General features: G+C 48.7%; 1 protein-coding gene across 1 annotated transcript in view; it reads left to right on the plus strand.

Moving 5' to 3' along the window:
• The first annotated feature begins 6,172 nt into the window (after positions 1-6,172).
• The window catches only part of Gan (giant axonal neuropathy), a 47,854-nt gene continuing 26,933 nt past the window's right edge, over positions 6,173-27,093 (plus strand). Inside the window, exon 1 of the mRNA NM_001081151.2 lies at positions 6,173-6,493. Within this exon, the coding sequence (NP_001074620.1) occupies positions 6,327-6,493 (167 nt within the window). The 5' untranslated portion in view covers positions 6,173-6,326. The remainder of the gene's footprint in view (positions 6,494-27,093) is intronic.

The following is a 27,093-nucleotide window of genomic DNA, read 5'->3' on the forward strand; positions in this document are numbered from 1 at the left end:
GCAAAACTTGAGTGCCTTTTATATATCCTTCACATAACTACAAACCAAAGCAAATGTATTGGGTAGAAACTGCCAAGTGAGACAGACGGTGGTGTAAGCCTTTAACCCCAGCACTCAGAAGGCAGAGGCAGGTAGATCTCTGAGTTCGAGGCTAGCCTGGTCTACAGAGTGAGTTCCAGGACAGCCAGGACTACACAGAGAAACTCCGTCACAAAAACAGACAGACAAAACTACAAAGAGGTAGATGCCGTAACAGGACAAAACCAAGGTTCTAGCAGGGGACCTAGTTTGAAAGATGACACTAAGGTGACCTATGCCTGGAGCTGTAGCAGTCTAAGATTTACAAGGCTCATTTCCAGGTCTTTAAATCACTCTCAATCACCCAGCATCCTCGGAGTGCAGGGGTAGGCGACGTAGCAGGAGAGGGAAGGGATGTCTGCCAATAACCAAACTTTTTAGGGCACATGCTTTCATGCCGGCTTTTTTTTTTAGGGTCTAGTGACACAAGGATAAATTAACCCTGTGAAGCCTCTCTAACAAATAAGCAGCAAGGACATGATGCACAGGAACCTGCACATAACTTGGGCAGGGGTTAAGTATACAGAAGAAAGATGAGGCAGGGTGAGGGAGCCGTCATCTCTGAGCCGTAAGAAGACTGAAGGGGCAAAATGGAACTGTCCTTGGACTTCCTGTCTGAAAGAGAAGATGATACAAAGGCCTTGGGGTGGAGGACGACTTAGGGCTGTTTCAGGAAGAGCAAGCTAGCCAGTGTGACCTAGTGCACACTGAGAGGGAATGTTCAAGGATGTGGTCACACAGGGTATAGGCTATAGATCACTCCAGGCTCTGTATAGCATGAGCTCTGTATAGCATGAGGCAGGCTTTCTGGTTTTGTTTGTTTGTTTTGGTTGGTTTTCTTCCTACGTCGGATGGAAAGCCATTGGAGGCTCTAGATATCAGAAGTGGCTTTATTTGATGACCTTGTCAGGGAAGAAGGATTCCCAAGAAGGGCAGAGGGGAGGCAGAAGGGCTAAGTGGTGATGGATGAGATGGTATTGGTGATGCTGAGAATGGCAGGGGCAGAAAAGTCTGCCTGGGAGTTTGTGGGGTTGACCGGGGAGTTGAGTGAAGGACCCCAGACACAGCTAGGGATACAGGTCAGTGAATAGGGATATAGATCAAATATATTGATGGCCTGTGTGCACAGGATCCTGGGTTCAAGATCCTGGGTTCCATCTCCAGCACAACTACCCCTTAAACTGTGATTATTTTTTACCACCGTGTTAACAAATACTATCAATGAACATACTAGGGAGAAATTATAATTAGGTGTGAGGGGTCAAAGCAGGGTTTTATAACTTTCAAAAGCTTTGTTTTTATTTTTGAGTTGTTTTTGTCTGTACATCTGTGCACCATGTGCATACAATGCCAGAGGCCTGAAAAGAGCTCTCAGATTCATTAGAGCTGGAGTAACACAGATGGTTGTGAGCAACCATGTGGGTGCTAAAGAATGGAACCCTGGTCCTCTGGAAGAGCAGCCAGTACTTTCACCCATGGAGCCATCCTTTCAACCCTCATGAGTTTATTTTATGACCTGCATAAGTCGCAGATGGCCATTAGCTATAGCAGTGGAGATGTCAGGCAGGTTACTGAATAAGCCAGTTTGGAGGTCAGTGGGGAATTGTGGGAAACAGCCCCTGAAGTTATCCGGTAGGGTTGGAAAAATAACTATCATCCCAATTAATATTTATTCATTCAGCAAATCTACAGACAGCATCTAGTGTATGTCAGGGACTGCGCTGGATCCTGGGTGGGAGACAAGGACGGCCTCCACCTCCGTGGAGTTTCGATACAATTTAATTAGCTCCCTGGTTTCTGAGCCACCTCTCTGAGCTCTGTGAAATATATAGAATCAACTCCCGAGCATCATAAACACTGACCTGGTCCCTGACTCAGCAATTTGGGAAGCACTTAGGCTTTTCAGAAAGAGCTATCTATGGATTTGGACAAATGACAGATTTACCCAATAAAATGTCTGAAGACAGCCTTAAAATGAATCAGAAGAGACTGCCTCGACCAAACGAGTATTTATAAAGAGACAGCTTTTGAGAGTGGAAAAGCTTACAGCGCTGGAAGGCAGGAACCTGACCTTGGTCCTCTCTACCCTCACTCAGTCTCATGACTGACCTTGATGGAGCCTTTGACGTATCTGAATTTCAATCTTCTCTTCAATAAAGTGAGCCCATCCAATCTCAAGAGTTTCCAACTCACGGTTGTTTGTGTTACAGTATTTATCGTCTTGTGCTAACAGTTACTTTAAAATAAAAGCCCAAACTCCCAAGGGGATACTTTTCTTGAGAGCTCAGTTTTCAGCACAAGAAAGCCTTCAATATATATATATATATATATTTTGTAAATGGAAATTGTTCTCTCTTCTCAACTGTAAACATGATACATGGTCAGTGAAGAAATAAAGAAAAGGGAAGTGCAAGACTAAAGACCTACTGAGAAACACATGTCTGTTCTAAGACCCACTGAGAAACCACGTCTGTTCTCAGCATCCCTACACCTGCTGTGATACCAAGTAGCCAAAGATGTAAAAAGTATATCTAGTCACTATTATTAGTATCTTACAAACAACCTTTTTGGTCTGAGAGGGGGAGGGGGAGAGGGATGGGGAGGGGAGGGGAGAGGGAGGGGAGGGGGGAGAGGGAGAGAGAGGAGGGAGGCTGTGAATTCAGTGTCGTCAACAGAGACTGAAACTGGCCAGGCAATATGGGATCTCTCTCAGATGGCCTGTTTCACAATAACTGCTATCTGATACCTATGGAATGCTGGGAAACAATAACATTGTATAACAACTTTAATGATCAGAACTAATATCAAGGACAGATCGGTTTGAGCAACATCAACAATGGCTGCAAAGCATTCCAAGACACAGCCAGGGCTGCTCTTCTCTGGGGACAGGGAGCTGTTCCTCCAGCCCCCAGGACTCCTCCTACCCCTTAGCACCAGGCTGAATACTGACAACTGAACTCAACTGGATACATTTTACCTTGGGCCTAGCATCAGTGGGATCAACTCCCTCCAAAGGGAGCTGATGGTTTTCTGATGATCTTTGAGATGAGATTAAAGCCAGATCTTGGCTGCAGACCCATGAGATTTTCTTCCCCGTAAGTGTGATGAGTTGCTACCACTTAACCACATATGGCAATCAGTTGGTGTTGAGGGGATGTGTTTTTCAGCTCAGCATCCTACATCACTCTTCTCTTACCTGATTTGCTAACTAATGTTTGAGGTGGGAGCATCTGCTAGGCATCAGGCAGCCCAGGTATCACAGATGCATCCAACACCCACCATTCCTCCGAAGTGCTCACCACCCAGCAGAGGAAGAAGGTGTACCACTAAAGCATGCAATCCAGGAGCTCAGAATGGCCGGGATGGGGAGTTGGTTCAATGTTGCAGCAACTTCCCAACACACACAAAGCCTTGAGCTGGATCCCAGCACCATAATAAACTAATACAACACAGTGTGATGAATATAGCACTTGCCTACCTTGTCCTGGGAGGCAGGACAAGGAGGAGGCTCACAGACAGTCATGTTCGAGCTGAGTTTCAAGGGTGACTCAGAGTTCAGCAAGCACACTGAGTGATGGGGATGCCTGGAAACAGTGGAGGTGCTGTTGTGTCCTGTGGCGCAGGTGCACCAGCCAGTAGCCACCTTCCTCCCGACTGATAACGACTGTTAGGCGCCTCTGCCACACATATGCTGTCCCTTTCCAAGGGAAACACTGCAAGTTCATCTCTACCAGGAAGCGTCTGCCTGACCTACACTCACTCCCAGGTGCTTCTGTGGAGACAGAGAACCTTCCCATCCTCAGACAACTGGCCAGCACTCTGTTATCAGAGCTGTTTATTTCGGAACCTCTGGCATTTGAAGAATAGACCATCATTACAATCAACGAATACGTTTGTATCAAATACCTGCATCGTGTAAAGCTCTCCTAGTCGTATACATCGTGGGGGTCGAGGGAAGTTAGGGAAGAGGGGTAAGTGTGCAAGCATCTGAAGACACCAGAGGCTGACATCAGGGGTCTTTCCTCAACCACCTTTCTACATTGCTTTTGAAACAGGGTCCTTAGGATTCTGATTCTCGATAAACTGGCTGGCCACCAAGTCCCAGGGATGTTCTTGCCCATCTCCCAGCACCTTCTCCGACCCCTGGCAGGATCACAAGTGCATACTGCAGAGCCTGGCTTTCCATGGGTGCCGGATGTAGAGCTCTGGTCCTCATGGTTGCACAGCAAGCACTCTAGAGACCAACCCCACCCCCACCCCCACACACTCACATCATCCACTTTCAACAACAGCACAACAGAGAGAAAATGCACAAGAACAAAAAAATACAACCCAGGAAACATTTATTTAATATTCACACTTAAAATAAAACACCACCCACCAGCCATCCAACCCTAAGTGAGGAGCACTTTGTACCAGGTACTCTGATACCAAGAAGGGCTTGGCACCTGGAAATCGTGCCAGGCCACAATAAACACGGAAGCGAGCTAGTCATATGGATAAAAAAAGCGTCTTACAGAGCAATGTTCAAAACACATCAACTACTTAAACAAAAGAGTGTTGACTGAGCCCAGAAGCACTATGTGAAAACAGGCCTGCATTATTTTATTATTATATTTTCTCAATAGGCACAAATACAGAGGCTGTATACAACACAGCCCACTACAGGCCTTACTAATTAGTAACTCACAGTTCCTTGTTAGCTCTACTCAGCTCTGCTTTCCCAGACCTTAGTTTTGACACAGCTTACTTTTTTTTTTTTTTTGGATGCGGGGGTTGTCTCTTTGGTTTTTCAAGACAGGGTTTCTCTATGTAGCCCCTGGCTGTTCTGGAACTCTCTCGGTGGGCCAGGAACTCACAGAGACCTGCCTGCCTCTGCCTCCCCGGTGCTGGGATTAAAGGCTTGCGTCACCACCTCCTGGTTTAGAGTCTAGATACTTTTATCACTGCAGGTATAGATACTGTGTTTGAAATGGAAACTGGAAATGTATCGATCTTCTACTAGTAACTTCCTTGACTTTACTCCCCTAGTCTCCTATCTTGAGTATAGTTTATACTCTGATTCCTATCAGTGACGCCAAAGCCTTGCTGCTTCCAGGGTGAAAACCAAGACTTTCCTTGGGGCCTTTGGACTACGGGAGGCTGTGCTGACGCACTGAAAACCACATCCTGCCTTACTTTGAATGCTGCCCCAATGTTCTGATCCTTGGTCCTCATAAGACTTAATTCTCTGTAGCCTCGAGCACCTAATGTTTGCACAAAATGGTAGCTACTTCCTCCACTCCCAAGCACCTTCAGCAACTTCCAGGGACACAGACGAGGCTCGCCCTGCAGAGTGAGCACACCCAGGGGTGCTTAGTACCACAGCCTTGATCTGTCTCTGTGGGAAGTCTAGCCCCCACCATCCGAACATCTGGCCTTCATACCCCCTAGTCTTTCAGACTTTATCTTTCCTAAAAGGTAGGGATGGCAATCATGCAATTAACTGGACCCCCTCTCCTTCCCAATTGTACTCTTGTGCGGGGGCGGAAGGGAGGGCATATACCACAGAGTCCTTTTATCCAGCCCACTATCTAATCTTGGCATCGATCTGCTTTAAAGACCCCGATCTTAGAAACCTTCGGAACACCTTACCCCTACCGCGGTATTTAAAACCCTTCCATTGCTCCCGGTCCCCAATTGCAAGAGGAAAACACCTTCCTTGCCACAGCCTTGCAAAACTGCTTGTTTCTCTCGCTTCACTCGCGACGTCTTCAGCGAAGGCTTCTGGCGGACTCCGCGTTCTGCCCGGAACTAATGGACGTGAACGTAGCGAGGCGTAACTCCCGCGAAAGGAATAATAAGTCCTCGGCTTCACTCTGCGTCTCACTCCCTTCCACACTGAGAGCACTCGGTTCGCCGAGACTGGGAATTGGATACCGCGGAACCGCTAAACCCTTCCGCCCGCACCAAGCACAGCCCGTGGGCGCGCCCGGCGCTCGCAGCCCAGCCCTTCTGATTGGCTGCTGCGAGGTAGGGCGGGGCGCGGGGGCGTCGCGGAAAGATGACGCAACGGCACAGCTCCTTAAAGGCGCCGTCCGCACGCGCTGCCGATGGCGCAGGCGCGTTGTTGAACTTCCAGCTCTGACTCCAGAGCTTCACTCAGTCCGGGCGGGCGGGCGAGCGGACGCGAGGAGTGGCCGGCGGGGACGTGCGCGGGACTCGGGCGGGCGGGTCGGGCAGGTGGCGGCGGAGGAGCGGGAGGCGCGATGGCCGAGGGCAGCGCTGTGTCCGACCCTCAGCACGCCGCGCGCCTGCTGCGGGCGCTCAGCTCGTTCCGGGAGGAGGCGCGTTTCTGCGACGCGCATCTGGTCCTCGACGGCGAGGAGATCCCGGTGCAGAAGAACATCCTGGCGGCGGCCAGCCCGTACATCAGGTGAGCGGGCGCCGCCGCCCATCGCCTCCGCATCCCTCCCTCTCTCTCTGGCCTGGCCGCCTGCGGCTCCAGTGGCTCTGCCGCCGCGCCCCTCGGGCGCCCATGGGCCTCTCCACCGAGATCGCCCCGATCCCGGAGTCCCTGGAGGTCCGCAAAAGCCCCAAACACGGTGTACAGGCCGTCCTGGACCCGCACCCGCGAGCAGGGCGGGGCTGCTCCGGGAAGAGCCGCCCCTTCGCCCCGACAGGCCCCGCCCGGCCCGCGGAGCCCCGCAGAAGTTTTACCTCCGAGTCACCGCACAGTGGGCCGGCCAGGTTTTGCGCGGGGAAGCCAAAACAAACACCCGCGGCTTAGGCAGAAGGAGAACCCTGTAAGAGGTCGGTGGGAAGCCCCCACCCCCAAAGCCCAACTGTCACTTTGCCACTCCCTTGTTACAAACAGGCAAAACTGTTGCGAATTTGAGAAGACCCGGGGTCGTTCTTTGGCTACAGTTACCACCGAGGACCCAGCGATTGTAACCACCAAGAGGGCACTGTAAAACTTAAGCGACGCAAACCTTAGCCCAGTTTACTAGGTTAATGAAAAGGTTGAGACCAAGCTTATAGCATCGGATCAGAATTTGTGAGATGGGCTCCTGTCTTTTCTTTAGCAACTTTCCTTCAGGCAAACTGGTTTGCTCTTTTAATATGGGGGGTGGGGGGGGGCACTAAAAGGTAGAGAAAGTGCCCAGTAAGCTGGTTAAATATAGACGAATGATAGCAATGTCACTAGAATTGACAGATCAGAAAATGGAAAATTATGTGTATGCCGTTTCTTAGGGCTCTGTCCCAGCAGAACTCGGACACATATGCTGTTCTTGAATCTTTGCTTTTGGAGACCTTCGAACTCCAGAAGCAATCCAAGTGCCCTTGAAACTTCTGGCTTTTAGCCTAGCCTGGCCTTACAACATTGGGCTCTTTGTGGACTTAGGGGTCAGGTGTCTGTGAACAAGAAATTTAGATCACCAATATGACAGCTCAGGGCTGGCAGTTCAGAGGTTAAGGCAGTCAATCAAACTGAATTTCCAGGCCAGACCTTTCCCGTAACAGAGTAATCCTAGTTTGGGAAATGCTTAGGAAAACTACAATGGATGCAGTATTGTTACAGATCCTTAAATGGCACCCAGCTCTAAAGTCGCATATCCTGAAACACTGTCTCCATCTTTCTCTGTGATACTTACCACTGCAGTAAACCCTGTATTTTGCTCATCTCCGTGAGCCACAATGTAAAGTCAGTAGGCCAAGGATTTTTCTTTTGTTTCTTGCTGGGACCTTCCTAGAGGGACTGGTGCCTGGTGCCAGAATACATGTGTTGAATGAGTGATTACCTCGCTTCCCAGTGGACATCAGAGGTTTGGCTCTGTTGTATTGCCATGTGAACTGGTTGAGAGGAGCACCGCCCTGGGCAGTCTGGAGATCTGCTTCTGTCTCAGCTCTTACCTGCCTGCTGTGGGTTGTTGGGGATGATTTAGTCTTGACTCCCGCTCATTAAAATGACAAATGAGGGGCACAGTGTGGTTTTGTGCCATTTAATCTCCGAGGCACCTACAAAGAAATGTGTAATTAGCTTCAGACCCTCAACAGCTCTCCATGCAAGTCTGTCCAGCAGTTAGGATAGATTTCCTCTGGGCCATGGCTTGTCAGTTTCCAAGTAGAAAAATGGTGTCTCAGAGGATGTTACCAACTTAGATGTCGAGGCTCCTGGTGCTTCGTGGTTGAGCTAGGAGTCCACTCCCAAGTTTACTATGCATAATGTCCTGATTCCACTGTTCCAGATGACAACATCGGTTGTATTTGGATGTACTTGGGATAAAACCAACACTTGATGGCTCTATATTTTATCATTTAAATCAGTAGTCTCGTTTTATGGGTTGCAACCCCTTGGGGGTCAGATGACCCTTTTCCAGGGGTTACCTAAGACCATAAGAAGATACTGAAATTTACATAGAGATTCATAATGGTAGCACAATTAGAGTTGTGAAATAGCAACAAAAACTATTTTATGGTTTGGGGAGGGGTCACCACAGCGTGAAGGACTGTGTTAAAGAATTGCAGCTTTAGGGGCTTGCAGACCACTGACTGAAATGCTTGTCAACATGCTCATAGACTGAGCTATTTGGATTTTCATTTTTAACCAGTTTTTGCAACTGGTAGGGAAAGTAATGTTAATATTTTACCAATAAATTGAATTTTCTTTATTAACAGGCTGTGTTAAGTTTGACTACTGAAATGCTAGGCCATCCCTGTGATATTTCTAGATTATTAATTCCAAGGGTATTCCAAAGTAACCTGAATTACTACTTAAAAACAAAGCTTCATTTTTTTTTGTTTTTATTTATTTTTAGAATATTTTTATTCTTGGATAATTTCATATATGTAATGTATCTTGATAAATTTTTTTCAATTATTTCTTTTTATTTTATGTGAATAGGCTTTTTGCCTGCATGTGTGTCTGTGTACCACATGTGTGAAATGCCTGCAGATGCCGATGAGGTCGTTGACTCCTCTGGAGTTACAGATGATTATAAGCTGCCATAAGGGTGCTGGGAACTGAACCTGTGTTCCCTGGAAAAGCAGCCAGAGCTCATAGCTACCGAGCCATCTCTCCAGCCCCCAGCTTAATAACTTTTGACACCAGTGCTATTGGAGTTTTAAAATGTAGCTTTGTTGAAATGGCATTGAAACAAAATGAATTAGGTCTGTGATGTTTTTTATCTATAAATCTAAAGTATGGATTTGTTCCATGCCCTTACCCTAGATAGAATAAATGTCACAGGAGGTCTAACCGTGTGTAGTCTAGGACGCCAGCCCAACTTTGTCACTTTAGGAAAGATGGCCACATGGTCGACATATTTTCTACTTACTCTTCAAAGGTCTTGTGGTATAACTTACTGGTTTAGTCTTTTCTTGTGCTTTCTAGCGTTTGTCCTCTCAATAAATAGCCAATTTCAAGCATGCCATGTTAAAAAAAGATTTTCAGTAAAAAGGGGAAATGCCAGGAAACTTAGTTTCAGCAATAAATCCCTCATCGCCAGCGGAGGAAGGTCTGAGGTTGAGCCTGTGTGTTCTGAAGTTCGAGTGTCCTGGTGCTCAGGGGAGACGAGCAGATCCTCCCGTGATCTGTGCATCACAGGAAGCTGCCTTCCCCACAGGCCTGTCCTGCCCGGCATTTGGTTATAGCTTGCTGGGGAAACTAGACCTCAATGCAGCTGTGAGCCTCAGAAATGCAGGACTGTGCTCTCGGCTACGATGCTCGCCATCTTTCCTTTCTCAGCAACTCTGACTCCCCCCAGGGAATGGCTCCTTGAGTGTGTAAGGAATTGCTTTGGAGTGCTGCACAGTTTGCCTCGCTTTCTGTCTGAAGCTCTTCTGTATCCAGCTCAGTCCCGTTGACCTGATGGGAAGCTCTGCCCTTCCCTCTCAAGTTGCTCTTGGAGGTGATGCAGGTGACAGAGATTTGAAAATCTTTCTGTGCTTGTGAAGTGACATGAAAGTGACTCTGTTCAGGTTCCTGGTCCTGTGTGCACTTTGCAGAATTTACACATTTCTGGGACCTGTGATGATACTGTGTAGCATTCAGTCCTGGACAGTAAAGAGTTCCCCAAGATTTATTTTTTTTCAACCCTTTGATGAGTCAGCTGACAGTGGGAATGGCTTTGTTCGTTTGTTTTCTGGTTGGTCTAGTGAAGGTGCAGTGAGATGCTCATCTTTGCAGTCTGGTTCTGGTCATCTTGAACTTTTTGTAGGACCTGCTTTCCTTATTGGTTGAAGTTGACTGTGCCATATGGTGTTAAAGATCGTGTAATATGTAACCGTGAGGGTCTTTCCTTTGCTTTTCATGTGTGTAGTAGAGGGGTTGTCTCTTTCTAGTTCTGTGTATGTCATCATATATGCACTGACGCCAAGAAGCCCCCCCCCCCTTGCCTTGCCCTGTAGGACTTTGTTGGGTGTTCTGTAGGAATGCAGCCAGTAGCGTTGTGTCGTAAGGAGCACTTGTTTCACACTGTTAACTTGGGTACATTCCAGGCCTAATTATTGACAATCCTGTTTTGCCATTGAAATCTAAGATTTGACTCATGGGTAGTGTGGAGAAAAATACTGAAGGAGGCTGACATGAGCTCTATTGGAGAGCCAAGTTTCATAGTAGCATAGAAATTGTTAACATCCATTTCAGGGATATCTGAACATTTAGTGTCACTGGGATTTAAATAACTAATTTCTAATGTGGTTCACTATATACAGAGCATGTTGTTAGCTCCCAATGCCCTTTTTCTTGATTCACTTACACAAGTAACTAAGTAGACTTTAACCCATCTTTTGCATCCTTTATCCTGAAGCTGAGCCACTCCCTCAGGCAGCCACGCCCACTCCGGTCCTTACCATGAACCAAAGGCATTGCCAAGTGATGTTCTCTGAACATCTTTTGCTTTCTTTGATATTTTCATCTTTTCCCTGTGCATTGAGTTCGTAGCAGCTCCTGAGTGGTCTCTGGGAGGGTTCTCAGGAACCAGGATTGCCTCTTGCATTTCTTAGGATTCTTCCTGGGTTCTAGGGCTCTGTCTGAATCTGCACCTCTCTTTGAGGCTCTTGGCACCTATCTCTTGTCAGGCCCTTGCAGTGATAGGAAATAAAGTGAGCCTATATCTTCTAATGGGTCTGCTTCTTGTTTGGTTTTATCTGCCTACTATAAGACTTTCCTAGCAATTGCTTGAAACAGTACAGCTGTCCCGAGGATCTTAGAGTTAAGTCTCTTAAAATGCCCAGCAGGTAAAGGCGCTTGCTGCCAAACCTGGTGACCTGAGTTTCATCTCTGAGACCTACACATGGTAGGACGAGAGACCCCGACTCCTAAAAATTGGAGTCTGATCTTGACACACGTACTCTGCTGTGTGGACAAGAACGTGCACACATTTAAAAGGAACACATTTAACTTCTTAAAATGCAATGCTCTTCTTCATCTTATTTGGTTAAACCCCGTACATATGTGAGTTTTTCAAAAGGAAAATTCAAATTTCGAAAGGAAAATTCCAAAGGAAAAAGTGGTGCTTGCCTTCGGATCCTTTCAGATCACCAGCGTGCTGTGCTCTGGTCTTCTGGGAAACTAAGCCTTCCTGAACTGGTGCCGTCCTTGAGTCTCATTCCTTCAGCTTAAATGTACTTGTTTGTGTACAACAGTGAGTGTCACTGATCAGAGCGCCCTGATTAGAGAGGAAGGTTTCAAATGCAGAAACAAATCAATACAGTTCTTGCTAGACTGTTGCAGGGACAGAGAGGGATATGTTGTTGTCCGGAGTTCCGGTATTGTTTAGAGTCTGGTGATGGAGCTCACTGTAATTGGTGCTGCTCGTCTGAATGGCCCATCTCCTTTTCCCTCCCGACTCCCTTGACTTTTATATTTTGGATTTTCCCATCAGTCTCCTTTATCATTTTTACAGTAATTCTCATTTTATAGTTAGGATTCAAGTAAAGTGCTTTTCCACATAGGTACTCTGAAGCCTTAGGAGTGAAAACCACATTACCTATTGTGTGGAGTGCTAATCAGTTCATCTCATGCTGCCAAAGAGGGACCTGCAAGCTCTTTATAATCCATAAAGAAAACATAATTAAGACAAATAAGGAGGCATTTGGTTTGAGTAGCAGGCAGCAAGTCTCAGGGAGCTATCTCATCCTTCCCAAGGAGAAAGGCTATCATTTTGTGTACTGAAGCTATAATGTAAGTGAATAATTTGCAAGTTAGGATTCTAGGTTAAGGGCGGGGATGTGGGGGTGTGGGGTGTGACAAATGGCAGGCTCCGGTTACAGCCGTGAACTTCAGTGATTCCCATGGCTCTGTGCCTTCTAAGCCCTGGGAAGCCTGAAAGGGAAAGGATGGTAAACTCAGGTGAACGGGGCAGGCCTGGCAGTCGGCAAAGGCTGCACATACCCCCCCCCCCCCCAGCAGAGCCCTCGACCCTCCTGCTTGCAGAACAGAGTTGGGCTGTGACCGGGCCACGTGATGATGGGGTGATGTTTGCCTCCCAGCGCCCATGGAAGTCAGTGACAGAAGTCCAACATTGTCACAGAGTGACTGCAGGAAACATACAGGCTAAAAATCTGAAATCTCTAAAGCCTGACCATGGCCTTCTTTCATTCGGGTCAGGGTTAAACATAGACACACTACAAATATATATGTATATTGTAACTACATGAACTTTAGTGGAAGTCCCATCCCCAAGATATCTCATGTGTATGAAAATGTTGTAAATCTGGAAGGTTAACTTCTGGTCTGAGTGAAGGAAATGCACTCTCTCCTCATCTCTCACTCTCCACGCTCCATTGTAGAAAAGAATTCTTGGGTTTCCTCGGGTTAACGATGCTAGAAAAAGAATACATAGGTGAAGTAAGATTTTTTTTTGCCCAGTCAATATAAGACAGTTTAATAAGCCAGGCGTGGTGGCGCACGCCTTTAATCCCAGCACTTGGGAGGCAGAGGCAGGAGGATTTCTGAGTTTGAGGCCAGCCTGGTCTACAAAGTGAGTTCCAGGACAGCCAGGACTACACAGAGAAACCCTGTCTCGAAAAAAAAACCAAACCAAAACAGAACAAAAAGACAGTTTAATAAAGCCTTCTTGAAAAGATGGAAGGAAAGACAGACAGACAGACAGACCGTGAGCTAGCAAGCTCCGAGGGCTGGGGAGGTGGTGCAGTGAGTATGAGTGTTTGCTGTGCAAGCCTGAGAACCCAGCTTCAGATTCCCCAGCACCCACATAAAATCTGGGTGTGGCAACACATGTTTGTAACCCTAGTGCTCGAGTTAGTGGAGGCAGGTGGATGCCCAGAGCTGGCTGGCAAGCCACTCTAGCTGAAATGGTGAACTACAGGGTCAGTGTAAGATGCTCTCTTTCTCTCAAAAACAAAAAGTCCAAGGTGAAGACTAATAGAAGCCCTGTAAAGGCAGAGGGAGGCTCGTGCAGTGGGACTCTCCTTCACAGACCCCTACGCACCACACAGGTGTGCACAGTGTGAACACACACTCAGTTCTACAGAGCCTTGTTGGGCAGTGTGCAGCCTAAGTGGAAGATAGACAGGCTGGTGTTTAAATCTCTGCTGAACTAGGAAGCACCGAGGGGAGCCATGTTTTGTTTCTGTTTGGAGCTGCGTGCTGATGGAGGCCAGCTCTCTACTGTGCCGTTTATTCTGGTTCTTCTCTACCCAGAAGCATTGCCCTGTCTTTTAGGAACAACTTGAAAGAGGATTCAGTGCTGACAAGCTGATACACCTTGGAATATGTATTTCTAGTCTTAATAGCATTCATCATAAACACCTGCCAGTGCCTCTGAAAAACTGAACACTGTCTGTGCTGTGGGGCTCAAGGTATCCGCAAACTTCTGTTGCTCAATTGTTTGTCAGCCACTCTCTGTACTGGACCCCAACCTTGAGGACATGAGGTTAGATGTGCCTCTCTTCTGACCCATGGAGAATGACAGATGAGGCCAGAAGTTTTTAACAGTGTAGTTTCAGACAACAGTGAGAATCCCGAGAGGAGTCATATCTGATACTCGTATCTGCCCTGTGTTCTGTAGGCTGGGGTCCCGCTTCATCTTCAGAGACAGAATCCAAGGCTGCAGGAACCCTTGGCTCACTGCATAGGCTTTCTGTTAAAGGGGACATACATGTACTCTAGTTTTTCCTTCAGGGGAGCTGGTATAGGACTGTTCGCTGTAGTTTTTAAAGATCCCTCCCTCCCTCCCTCCCTCTCTCCCTCCCTCTCTCTCTCTCTCTCTCTCTCTCTCTCTCTCTGTGTGTGTGTGTGTGTGTGTGTGTGTGTGTGTGTGTGTGATCTCGTGCATGTGCACATCTTTTGGAGCCTCTGGAGCTGGATTACAGGTGGTTTTGAGCCACCCAACTTGGTACCGACTTAGAACTGTCCTCTGGAAGAACAGCTAACATTCTCAACACTGAGCCATCTTTCCAGCCCCTGCTTCTCTGCCTTTAGGCAGGACCTCAGCTTTGAAGCCCATAGTAACCTCAAATTTAGGCTCCTTTGGCCGCCATGTCTGGGGTGTCAGGATTACGGTGTGTAGCCACACCCTCCTGGTGTGGCTCTTTGACCTCCGGCAGCAGTTTCCAGACTCCTCTTTGGTGTGGCTCATCACCGTGCTCTCCTGCCTCCTCAGCAGCTGTGCAGATACCAATGCTGTCCCCTACATAAACCATACAACACACACTATTGGTGTGGAGGTGTAAAATGCTGTCCCCTCCTTCAGTGGAGCCCAGGAGTGAAGAGACAAATGCTCCCTGCTGTCTCCTTGTGGGAGGAAAGGGTGCCAAGGACAGTGTTCACCCCCATCATGGCCAGAGCATTCTTCCCAAATGTCATCACACATGTGCTGATGGGCTGTTACTGCCAGTCACAGTTAGGGAGGGAGTATTGTCTAAAGTTGCCGAAATGCCCTGCACCCTTTTTATCTGGTACAGTTAATGGGGAGGGGCCTTGGTGGTATCCGTGTCAGTTGTTCAGGACACTGAAGACAGGGCAAGCCAGCCTTCAGGAGATACATCCAGGGGTAACTCCCAAGTCTTAGCAGCTACAGGCTGCTGGTCCCTGGCCTCCCAAGGGCACCCTTCCTGCTATTAGAGTGGATAATCACTGCCTTTCACCAAACAGGGTCAACACTAAGATTGGTTCCTGGAACTCTAGGCTGACTCTTTATTTCCCTACCTCCGTGGAGCTAGTGAAAAAATAAACACGTATCTAAGATATCAAAACTATTTTGGGTATTCTTTTCTTTTTTTCATAGTGTGGTCCCAGCATCTAGGAGAGGGGTCAGAGGTCAGAAATGAGGGAGGAAATTTCTGTTTCCTAAGGTAGACACTTCTGAAATCTCACTGTAAGCATTGACCATTCTCTGTGAGGCCTCCTGCACAGGGAGCACCCGTCCCTAAGTGGCAAGAGAGACTCCGGACTGGTGTGCTGCAATAGGCTTGCTAACCTTTTGTGTTTGTGGGCAGCCCTGCCCTGAGCCAGGCAGGCAGTGTTCTGCCACCTGTGAAGTGTACACTGGGAAGCCATGGTACACAGTCCCGTAATGGCAGAGAGGAAGGGAGTGGGTGCTTTGAGGACTGCTTCAAGGAACTTGTTCTGTTAGAAGAACCTGCGAGGGAGGAGACATCTAAGCTGAAGAGCAGGGGAGAGTGGTGCTGGGTTGGGACCAGCAGTTGGGGCAGGGTGTCCCCAGAGCAGAGCAGAGGCCCACGAGTGTCTGGTCCCAGAGGCGTGCTGGTGCCACAGTGCTCCTAGATTAGGTTGCGCTTTCCCTGTATTAGGAGGAGGTGGAAGAGCAGAGGGAGGGGAGGGGGACAAAAGAGCACATTCCTGATACCACTCAGCTCAGGGTAGAGCCGACAGGTTGAGAATGGCACTGGCAGTTTCTTGGAGAGAGAATGTAGAGTCTTGTTTGTGCATTTCTTTTAAGGTCACTTGAGAGCAGGTTGGAGGAGTCTGGGCAGAAGCAGGAGCCCTATGTGAGGCTGTTGTAGTTTTTCTGATGGGAAGTAGGGAGCCTGGTCTAGGGCTGGGCTGTGGATGGAGCAGGGGGCTCAGTTGGTGCTATTGGCATTGCGACCTGGTGGAGAGGAAAAGGAGGCACCAAAATGGTCCCCTACCTCGCTGATGATGGCTGCATTTCCACCTATGGAAAGTGCTCACATCACTGATGCTGGGAATGAGGTTAGGGCCCTATAGGACTTTCCTATAGGGTAGAATCCACCTGATGTGGAACAAAGGCTGTTTAACCTGCAGGAGGCGTAAGGACTTTCTCCCTGGGGTCACAGGTGAAGAAAGCCGTGTGTAAACAGGGTGTGGAGAGAGGGGAGATGGGTCTGTGGAGGTGCTCAGATAGAACAGGTGTGTGGCCACGCAGGACAGGAGACGATGAGCCGACATGTGGCTGGACCCAAGTACTGTGAGGGTGCATAGGAGGGGAGGGAGGCAGAGTGTTCTAGCAGGCTGGGTCTCCTTGGCTTAGGTCCTTATTCAGTCCTAAGCTGCTGTCATTACAGAATATCTCCTGGAATGTGGTAAAGAATTGTCTGCTGGGCGGCCTGGCAAGGGCGAGAATGGAGCCCTCCTCCCATGGCAAGGGTGAGGCCCCGAGCTTAGCTGATGTCAGGGTTGAGGAGAAATCAGCTGGCTCCTGTTTCAGTTCAGGGGTGGGGGACCTAACCATAAATAAGTAGGGAGAGCACAGTTGTTGAGGCCAGGAGATAACCGTCCATCGGAGCCTCGCCCTCCTGCGCCTGGGGCTCCCGACCAGCCTTGGGGCTACCCTCTGCCTTTCTGAACTTCCTGCTACCTTCAGGCCAGTAAATTCATGTCCATCCTTCAAGACCTGCTTCAGCTGGCTCAGAGAGCAAAGTGCTTGCTGCGCAAGCATGAAGACCTGAGTTCAGATTCCAATCCTGGGAAGGCGGAGACAGATGACTACCAGAGCTCCCTGGCCAGTAGGTCACTGTCACTGAAGCTCCAGGTTCAGTCAGGTACTTCATCCCTCAAAACGAGGCGGAGAGTGACAAAGACCCCATGGGCCTCGGCCCTCCACATGCATGAGCACATGTGTGTATGCTTCAGATATCCATTTGTCCTTCACTTACGTGCATGTACACACACACACACACACACACACACACACACACACACAGGCCTGCTTCAGATATCCCTCTGTAGACAGTGTTTTCCCAGCACGGCCAAATCAAATCATTCCCTCCCTCGCACAGGCCCCGTTAGCCTGTGGCAGAGTGCTTCAGCCTGCCCTCCATCAGTCCTTTGTCCCGCAGAGTGGGCAGACAGTGGGGCTGGCTGTTCTGAAAGCCGATCATTTTGTATTTCCAGACCAGAGGTGCTAGAGTCATAAGTGGATCTTGTATGTATGAGAGGGGCGTAGGTGTTGCTGGCCTTCAAGATGCTGTAGATGAAACCCCGTAAGATGAAACTTTTGGCCAAACATTTTGCTCCGTGGCTGAGTATGTATTAGTGATGGAAGGAGGACAGAGTCGCCATCATACTGCAAAGAGTAACTGATGAGGGGGTCCTAATGTGCCGACTTCAACAACATGGTCAGCTTTGGTGCCAAGAGGCCGGGGAGGAGAGACCAAACTCTGTATTCAGAAACAGTAGCAGCAGTGAGCGATCCACTGTCCCAGCAGGGCTGGGGACTCAGAGGAGAAGCATTCATTCCCTTGACAACACTTTGGAAAGCCATGTGCAGCCTCAAGTTGTTTGGAGATGGTTATAGCAGCGGGTTATAAATTAAGGAGCTGCCAGAAGCAAAGAAGTAGCTTGAAACTGGAGTGTAGCGCTGCTAGATAGAAGCTGATCCTGGAGTCACCTCCAAGTGTGCGAGGTGCTAGCTCCTGTTGATCCTACGTGGGCAGAACAGCCCGCCCTTAAAGTTCACGCAGCAGTCTGAGAGGATGAACTAACTCGTGGAACTTCTGCTGTCCCCTTATGTTTCTTCAGGAGGCTTGCTGTGTTTGAAAAGCCATAAACCCTTCTCCTGGTCCCCTCTTCCTCTTCTTCCTTCTCTTCCTCCTCCTCCCTCTCACTGCTCCATATGGAAAGAGAAAATGGAAAGTGAGAGAAATTTGAACCCGCTGCTGGAATGTAGCGTGTCTGTGGTATTTAGTGCCACTTGTGTACTGTAGCAAAGAAGAAGCCAAGCATCCCTTTGTTAGTGAGGGAGGGACCCGTTAGCCCACTTCCCTCCCAACCCCCATTCCATTTCTCTGTCTGCTATATAAAGACAATCATGGAGGGTCCAGGAGGAGCCTGGGCAGCCTGGCACCTGTCTTCAGCCTTTTGGCCCCCAAAACTACAAAGTAAATGTCACACACAGTAGCCAGAGCAAAGAGCTACACTTCTGACATAATCTTTTGCATGAGGTCTCAAGGTCATTGAAGGAGCCACTTTTCAATGACATCTTGAGAAATAATTCCGAAGGAGAAAATCTGGAAGTGTCAGCATGTCTCGTCATGAATGCATCTCTCTTGTGTGTTTTCAGAAGATTGGGGTGTGGCCAGAGCAAGACTCTGGCTTGTTTCATTCTAGAAGAATTTGCTTCAAAAGTTGCTGGGTCACCATTCTGCCTTTGAGCTCATCTTGAAATTTAACTTGCATTTTCCAGCTTTGTCTTTGAAAATGTAAATGTTACTGACTAGGAAATTACAAAAACCGTACTTAAATTTAGAAAATCCATTTCCCATGCATAAAGAGATCATGAGAGTCCATCTCAGTTTATTTCTGATGGTGAGTGGTGAGCCTATGTGATCCTGGAGTCATGTCTGTGTGCTTGCTATTTATGTTCATGCTTGCCCTGGGACTTCACGTCAAATCTTCTGTCAGTAAAAATGCTTTCCAGCAGGGACAGGGACTCAGAAGAGATTAATATGACAAGAAAAGGAGATGTCTTCCTCCAATGTTCTCTTCTGCCTGCTTCCCTTCCTTCCTCCCTCCCTCCCTCCCTTCTTCCTTTACTTATTTATCTGAGGGGTATGTGTGTTTGTGAGTGTGTGTGTGTGTGTGTGTGTGTGTGTGTACATGCAAGTGATGTGCCATGCCAAGGCCAGAGGTTGACTTTGGGTGTCTATTGCTCTCAACCTTATCTTTTTTTTTTAAGATTTATTTATTTTATGTATATGGGTGCACTGTAGCTGTACAGATGGTTGTGAGCCTTCATGTAGTTGTTGGGAATTGAATTTTTAGGACCTCTGCTCACTCCGATCAGCCCCACTTGCTCTGGTCAACTCTGCTTGCTCAGGTACACTGTAGCTGTCTTCAGGTGCGCCAGAAAAGGGCGTCAGTTCTCATTACAGATGATTGTGAGCCACCACGTGGTTGCTGGGATTTGAACTCAGGACCTTTGGAAGAGCAGTCAGTGCTCTTACCCACTGAGCCATCTCACCAGCCCTCAACCTTATCTTTTGAAACAGGGTCTCTGACTGAACTGGAGCCCCCCAATTCAGCTAGACTGGCTTCCAGTGAGCCCCAGGGATCCTCCTGTCTCTACCTTCCTAGAGCTATGATAGCAGGTACTCATTACCCCAAACTCAAACTCCCATCCTTTGGCTTGTATGGGAAGTACTCCACTCCACTGTCACTGGCCCGAGGCTCTCTGTTGGCTGTCTTGGGTGATTCTTACTGTCTTCTGCATTCAGGGTGGATGCCACCACCCCTTCACTTACATGGAACCTGTTTCTTCAAGCTTCCGTTCTATGTTCTGTCTCCTTTTCTTGCCATTTTAATCTCTGCTGAGTCCCTGTCCTGCTGGAAACCATGCCTGACCCTCACATGTGCTCAGTGAGAAGCAGAGTGGCTGTCCAACAGTCCCTTCTGACAGTGTCTGGCCTCCACTTCTTAGCTAAGGCTTGGAGAGACAGCTCTCCTGGTGTAAGTCCCCTGTTGCCTTCACTCTGCAATTAAACGTGCATTTCATGGCTCCACTGAACCTGTTTTTTGAAGAGCTGTGACACGTAATCTCCAGATGCAGTATAAACTAAGACATTTCTCTGCCTTGGCCTGTTTATCACTGCCCATCACTTTCTTGACATTCTGTCTCTCCTTGCTCCAGTGACACCTTTTGTTTCCCCCACAGTTGACTTTCTGGCTTTCCTCCTTCCTGTCCCTGGACTGTGGTCAGGCATACAGTTCTGACTTTACTCTGCACTTCCCCCACAACAGCACTAACTGTGCCAAGACACTTGCTGCCCTCTCCTCTGTCCCAAGCCCGAAGGTCACTTACCTAGCACCTGGCCACCTTCACCCGTGGTGGTCACACTGTTCCTTCCAAGTCAGCTGTCCCTCCTTCCCTTTTGTGTGTGGGGTAAGGGTGGGACACACCTGTGTGTATGCACACACCCTAGAACAGTGGGCAGGTATCTTCATCTGTTGTTGTCTACATACCTTTTGAGACAAGATCTCTGCCCTCAAACCCTGGGCTTACAGACACACTCCATGTGAGTGGCTCAGGATTTGAACTCAGGTCTTCCTGCCATAAGAACAAATACTCTTACCCACTGAGCCGCCTCCCCAGACCCTTATTTGCCTTCAGTTTTTTTTTTTAAGATTTATTTATTATTATATCTAAGATGCACCAGAAGAGGGGATCAGATCTCATTATGGATGGTTGTGAGCCACCATGTGGTTGCTGGGATTTGAACTCAGGACCTTCGGAAGAACAGTCAGTGCTCTTAACCGCTGAGCCATCTCTCCAGCCCCAGTTTTGTTGTTGTTGGTGGTGTGGTTGATTTTTTTTTTTACAAATGTATATATAGAAATAATATTTACGTGTGTATATGATGGGGTGCTGCACATCCCCCAGCAAGGATGTGGAGGTTGAGACAGTTTTGTGGAGTTGATTCCCTCCTTCTACCTTTATATGGGTTCCAGGGATGGATTCAGGTCATTAGGCTTGCAGGACAAGTACTGTACCCACTGAGCCAGCTTGCTAGCCCCTTCCATTACCTTTTATATACCACAGGCTCCCCAGGAGAGAGCTGAGAGCTGCTGACAAGAGCCCTCCTCCCAGCTTTCTCTTGGCATCTGATCCACGCCAAAGCATCCCTGCTGGCCTCTGCTTTCCGGAGTCTGTCTCCTCCCGGCCATTCCCTGCCCACTCAACCTCCAGCTCCTGTTGGCCCCGAGCTGGGTCGGCTCCCCCACTGGCCCAGCTTCCTCCACCCTGTGGCCGCCAGAGGGAGGTTTCCAGAGTAGAATCAGATAACATTTAAAACTCTAAGGTCTTCAGAGACCTAGTTGGCTTGGTGCCAAGGCAGGAAAACTACTCCATAAGCCTTGAGTGCCTTGTGCCAGAAAGTAAGGAGGGACCAAAAAAAAAAAAAAAAAAAAAAAAAAGCCAGTCTCAAAAAATTGTAGTGGCCAGATTACAGCAATTCGAGCAACAAAGGACCCTGCTGAATTATAATCAGAATAAAGTAAACAGCCATTGTGCGTCTTTGAATGAGTGGTTGAGTGAATGAAACGGACAAACATATATCTACAAATGGGAGAGGAGATGCAGTGTGCCTCTTACAGAAGAGTCTCAGTTAACATCTGTAAAGGGAACTGAAATAGAAGTCCTTGAAGCTACTCACTCGGGGCTGAAACGAGAGTCATGAGTTCAAAGCCAGGCTAGGCAACCTAAAAAGAGACCCCAGTGTGTCTGTTGAGGGAGATGAGAAGGTAGACAGAGACATAGGTGGGGGTAGACATCATCATACCAATGGTGGTGGTCATTGCAGGCAGATCCACTGGTAGGCACTGAGGTCACTGGGCAAGAGTCTGAGAAATCAGTGGATCTTTATATTTATCCATATTATCTCCAATGTGTCATTGCCTATGAAAGGAAAGCTAGTGGTTGCAGTGGAGAGCCCTGTCAGAGCTGTTTGCCCAACTGACCAGTAGGAGATAGGGTCTCCCCATAGATGAGGCCACCTCGGCATTCAGGAGCATCCCTGCCAGACTTCAGCCAGGACGGGACCATTTAACTTAGCCAACCTTGACTTGAAGGATGCTGTCCATGGTACCTGGCCAGCTCAGCAGAGTCGGAATCAAGAAAGGCAAGGAAAGGGGACTAGAGAAACCCCTCAACTATGAAGAGCACTTATGCAGAAGACCCAAGTTCAGTTCCCAGCACTCAGTGGCCTGCAACTCTGGGTTCAGAGGATCTAACACCCTCTTCTAGCCTCTGGGGGGGGGCTGCACTCAGGTGGTGCATGTAAACCCATGCACGCATGCATGCATACCCATACATTCATGCACGCATACATACATACAATCACCATGAAAATATGGAGATCATCACAGATGAGTGTCTGTCTGTAGCGGTTCCTCAGCTTTTCCTATGTGTCATGACTTTGATACCAGGTGAGAATGCGTCAGTTGCTTCATCCGGTGCCCCTCAGCTTGGGCTGAGGTTAGTCTCCAACAACAGCCATGGTATGAGTGTGCCCGCCTGGGTGTTTCAGATCTAAAACCGCATGCCGTCAGTGGGGTTCCGACACTAGCAGTCTCCGGTCACAGACATCTCCTGGCCTACGCAGCTTTCTCTTGGTAACCAGGAAGTAGATCTGGGAGTTGATACTTAACCCACTGTCTTGCTGGTTTCAGCATCCACCTATAGGCTGTAACACCTTTTCCCCTGGTATTTATTGGTTTGTCTTTGTACACAATTGGATAGAAAGAGTAGTTTACTAAGAGGAGCATCCAGAGGAGGAGTAGACTGAGCAGGCTGGAAAGAAGGCAGTTGTGGACTGTACCATTTGACACAAGGGAGTTAAAACACAAACTCCCAGAGTCTACAACACATTTGATCTTGTTGATACTTTGTTTAGAAGTGCTGTTGCCATAGCTGCTGGAGTGGGAAGCACCGGCTGGCTCTCTGAAGTTCTGTCAGTACCTCTATGGGACAAGGAAGGGCTTAGTTGCATAAGACTAAGCCGAGCAGTGTGTACTGCAGGGGTCACAGGCGCTCGCTCTCGCTCTCTCTCTCTCTCTCTCTCTATCTCTCTCAGTGGGGGTGGCTGCTTCTGCTTGGAGTCATTGTCACTATGAGGCTTCATTCCTATGCTTTCTGTGATGCCAGGGTTGCTGCTGTTTCATCCCTGTCCCAAACTCCTAGATACACACTAGATGTCCCCCATTGTATCCTGTTTGTATGTCACACGCGTAGTTTACGTGTGTGTGTGTGTGTGTGTGTGTGTGCGCGCGCGCACATGCTTCTAGAGGCTAGGAGGCCACTATTCACCCTCTCCCCCCTTTTCAGACAGGCTCTCTCCAGCTGTATTGCCTCCCACAAGGCTCAGGGAACATGGCAGAAGTCCAAAAGCTGGAGGATTTGGAGGAGGACTATGGACAAGACAGACTGGTGCCCTCATGACCTCACTGTGGCTCTGGGAACCTGTATAGGACCAAGCTGTCATCAGTGCCAGAGGAGATGAGAGAGGCTTCACCCAAGCAGAGGAGCTATTGGCAATTGTTGTTCACTGGTTGAAGGGGTGCCATGTCTTTCAGGGATGTGACCCCTGGTAGGTTGCCTGGGAGGCAGGCAGCACTGATTGGACTCAGTGGTTATTGGTTTTTTAGAAAGGTCGTGATGGTAGGAGGAGCATGTACTATGGGGTCTAGAGGGCTTGGAGGGTGGGTTTGGTCAAGATATATTGTATAGGGAACTCATATATATATGCCTCAGCTGTTGAGACCATGGACCACTCTTCTAAGAGTACCCAGGTTCAATTTCCAGCACTCATATGTCAGCTCACAACCATCTCTAGTTCTAGGGGATCCTTCACCTTCTTCCGGTCTCTGTGAGAAGTGGGCAGGCAAAACACCAATACACTTCCATATGTTTCCTTTGAGTATTTAATATTTTTAAGACAAAGTCTCTCAGCCCCACCTGTTAGCTGTTTCCACCCTCAGCCCACATCACTAGGGCACAGACGATGACCACACGTGGCTTCTGCGTAGGTGCTGAGGACCCAGTTCCAGGTCTCATGCTTCCGTGGTAGACGATTTGCCAACAGCCCTTTCCCAAGCCCTCTACTAAGTTGTAATACATGCTGAATTCCCACAGTCTCTTTCCAGAAAACGTGGCCTCCTTAAGGTAAATTCCATCTTCCTTCACGTCACTGGTTCCCAAAGATAAACATGTATCTTCTTGTGTGGCATCAGAGCAAAGCCAGTGCTGGTCCCTTAAGCACAGTGGAGACCAGGCTCCCTGAGGAAAGGAAAGAGCGCCCTGTGCCTGTGCCAGGGTCGCAGCCTGGGGAGGGTGTTGGGGAGGTAGGACACAGCTCTGGCAGGAGCTGCTTCTGAGCCTCTGCGGGACCCCGTGGGCCTCATCGTCTTCAGGACAGCGCATGAGCTAAGCCAGAGCCCTAGGAACCTTTTGGAGTCTGTATTGCATTACAAGTCTCGGCTTCCCGGAAGACCACTGGTGACAGTGACCATGAGACACTGAAGCACAGAAAGGTGAGGTGTGGCTACCTAAGCCACAAACGAGAGCTTCCTTCCCAGGCAGCCCTACAACGCAGCTCCCATGTGAGGACAGCAGCCCAGCAGCTAGCTGAGTATATTTGACTGCAGTGTGCCTGACCCTCTGTGGGAGGACATGGCCGTCTGAGCACGTGATTGTGAATGTCCTCAGCTGCTCTGCTAGCCACTCTCACCCTGTCCCAACAGCTGTGGTCACTTCATTTCAGTCACTGATTCTGCGGGGTTGGAATCCATGGGTTCCCACTCCTGTTATGTGCTTCAGGTCAGGTGACTATGTGTGAAATACTGTGAATGTTGGTGTGGGGTGAGGAAGTGTGTTAGTTTTCCTGCTGCTGTCATGTAAGTCCCTGGCAAAGCAGCTTAAGGAAAGAAAGGGTTACCCGGGCCCACGGTTTGAAGTCACAGTCAATCATGGCAGGGAAGGCTCAGAGCCTGAAGCAGCTGGTCTCTGGGCATCCTCAGGCAGGAAGCAGAGAGATGTGTGCTGGTACTCAGCTAACCTTCTCCCTTTATTCAGCACGGGACCCCAGACTATGGGATGGTGTCCCCCAGAGGCAAGGTCTTCCACCTAGATGATCCCTCACAGTCACTCTCAGGGGCTAACACAGTCTACTTTTAGATCCTGTGGGGTTGGCTGTATTATCACCACAGGTGAGGTGCGAACAGTCCGTTTTCATGGCAGTCAGCATAAGCAGGTGCAGTTCATTAGAAGAGGAACTGTACCTCACAGTCCTGAGAGGGAAAATAAAAGCAGGGAAGAGCCAGTGAGGGTGGGGCGCAGGCCGCCATTGTGGGTGTTGGGCCACAGCTAGCTGGGAAGAAGCAGAGCTGTAGATGTGGGGGAGAGGCCCAAGAAGCATCCTGGGCAGCAGGAACGGGCCAGAGCCAGGGTATGTCTTACACTTATTATGCACTCTAAGGCTGACCTAGTTGGTCTAGGATAAGACCCAGATATCTGGTTCTCTATAGCGGCTCTCCAGAAGGTTCTGTGAGGTCAGCCCAGGGAACTACTCGTAAGTTGTTCAAGTTGTGACTCACAGGATGTGTGTGAGAAAAATTTGAAAGTAAATAAACACGATACTCCTTGGATAAAAAGAATCAGCTGGAGGAGGAGTGGAGGGGACGGCACACAGACTGCTGGGACACCATCCTTTAAGACGCCGCTTGCAAACTGCAGGGCCAGCACAGTGCTTAAGAGCACTCACTGCCCTTATGCAGGACCTGAATTCATGCTCAACACCCATGTCTAGTGACTCACAGCCACCTGCAACTCAGGGCTAGGGGACCTAACACCCTCTTCTGTACCCCACACGCACCTACCCATATATACATGCACTTAGCCACACAGATGTGCACATTCAGAGTCCCACAGCCTGGTGCAGTTTCTTTCCCTCCTTCTCCCTGGACAGGCCCTGTTGTTCATGGTTGGTCTCCTATTGTGGCTTGGCTACAGCAAACACTCTTAAGATTTCCTGGTTCAGCTAGAAGTGGTGGGACTGTGCGTGAAGCTGGCCTAGGTCTCTAGTTCCCAGTGCACAGCCCTCTTGCTTAGCTTCCTGCTGAGAGCTCTGTCACTCTCACATGTCTATGGGAGGAACTGTGAGACTCGCTGCTGTGTTCCTACCAGACACAGTGCTATCAAAGGTCTGTGTTAATGGACATGTTAGCAACAAATGATATGACCTCAAGTGGGAACTAGAAAAGATCTTTGGAGAAAAAAAAAAAAAAAACTCCACAAAACAGACCTGAGGGCCTGGAAAGATGACTCAGTGGGTAAGAGTGTGTAGTTATATTCCAGAGAACCTGAGGTAAGTTCCCAACTCCCTAGTCAAGACAACTTACAGCCTGTAACTCCAGTTCCAGGGAGTGTAGGGCCCTCTTCTGGTCTCGGTGGATACTGCACTAGGTGCACAAAGCACAACTTTAAAAAACTGAGACATAACTTTAGAAAAAAAACTATTTTAGCCAGACCATACGTCTTAGGGCAGTTGTAAGCTCACAACAGGATTGAGAAGGAGGGGCAGAGAAGGCCTGAGCCCCTGCATACAGAGCCCCCTTCCCCCATAACCCTCACATCCTCACTAGAGTGGGACATGTGTTACATCTAACAAACCTGTGTTGCCACTGCATAGTAACTCAGACCAGGGCTCACGGTGGGCTCCCTCCAGTGGGTGTGTAATTTTGCACTTACATAAGTGTTTGAATACACACATTTGCTCATACTGGGTCACACACAGACTCTCACTGCCCTAAACTCTGTGTGTGTGTGTGTGTGTGTGTGTGTGTGTGTATGTGTGTGTAGTTTCTGGAAACTCACAAAAACAGAAAAAGGAGTGTGGTGTGTATATGTGTGTGGGGGGTCATCTGTAAAACAAATTCTCCAAAAGAATGAATGACTAGTTTGCCAGTTAGGGTAAAGAGTGCTGGCCCAGCCTGTCTCCGAGCACCTCAGAGGGCCTGCCTCATAGCGCATAGTCCCAGGTGACATGGCTCATAGACGCTGTGGGAGTCAGGCCATGAGTCACCCCAGACTGCAG

This window comes from Mus musculus, chromosome 8 (genome assembly GCF_000001635.26).
Source record: "Mus musculus strain C57BL/6J chromosome 8, GRCm38.p6 C57BL/6J".
Taxonomy (NCBI): domain Eukaryota; kingdom Metazoa; phylum Chordata; class Mammalia; order Rodentia; family Muridae; genus Mus; species Mus musculus.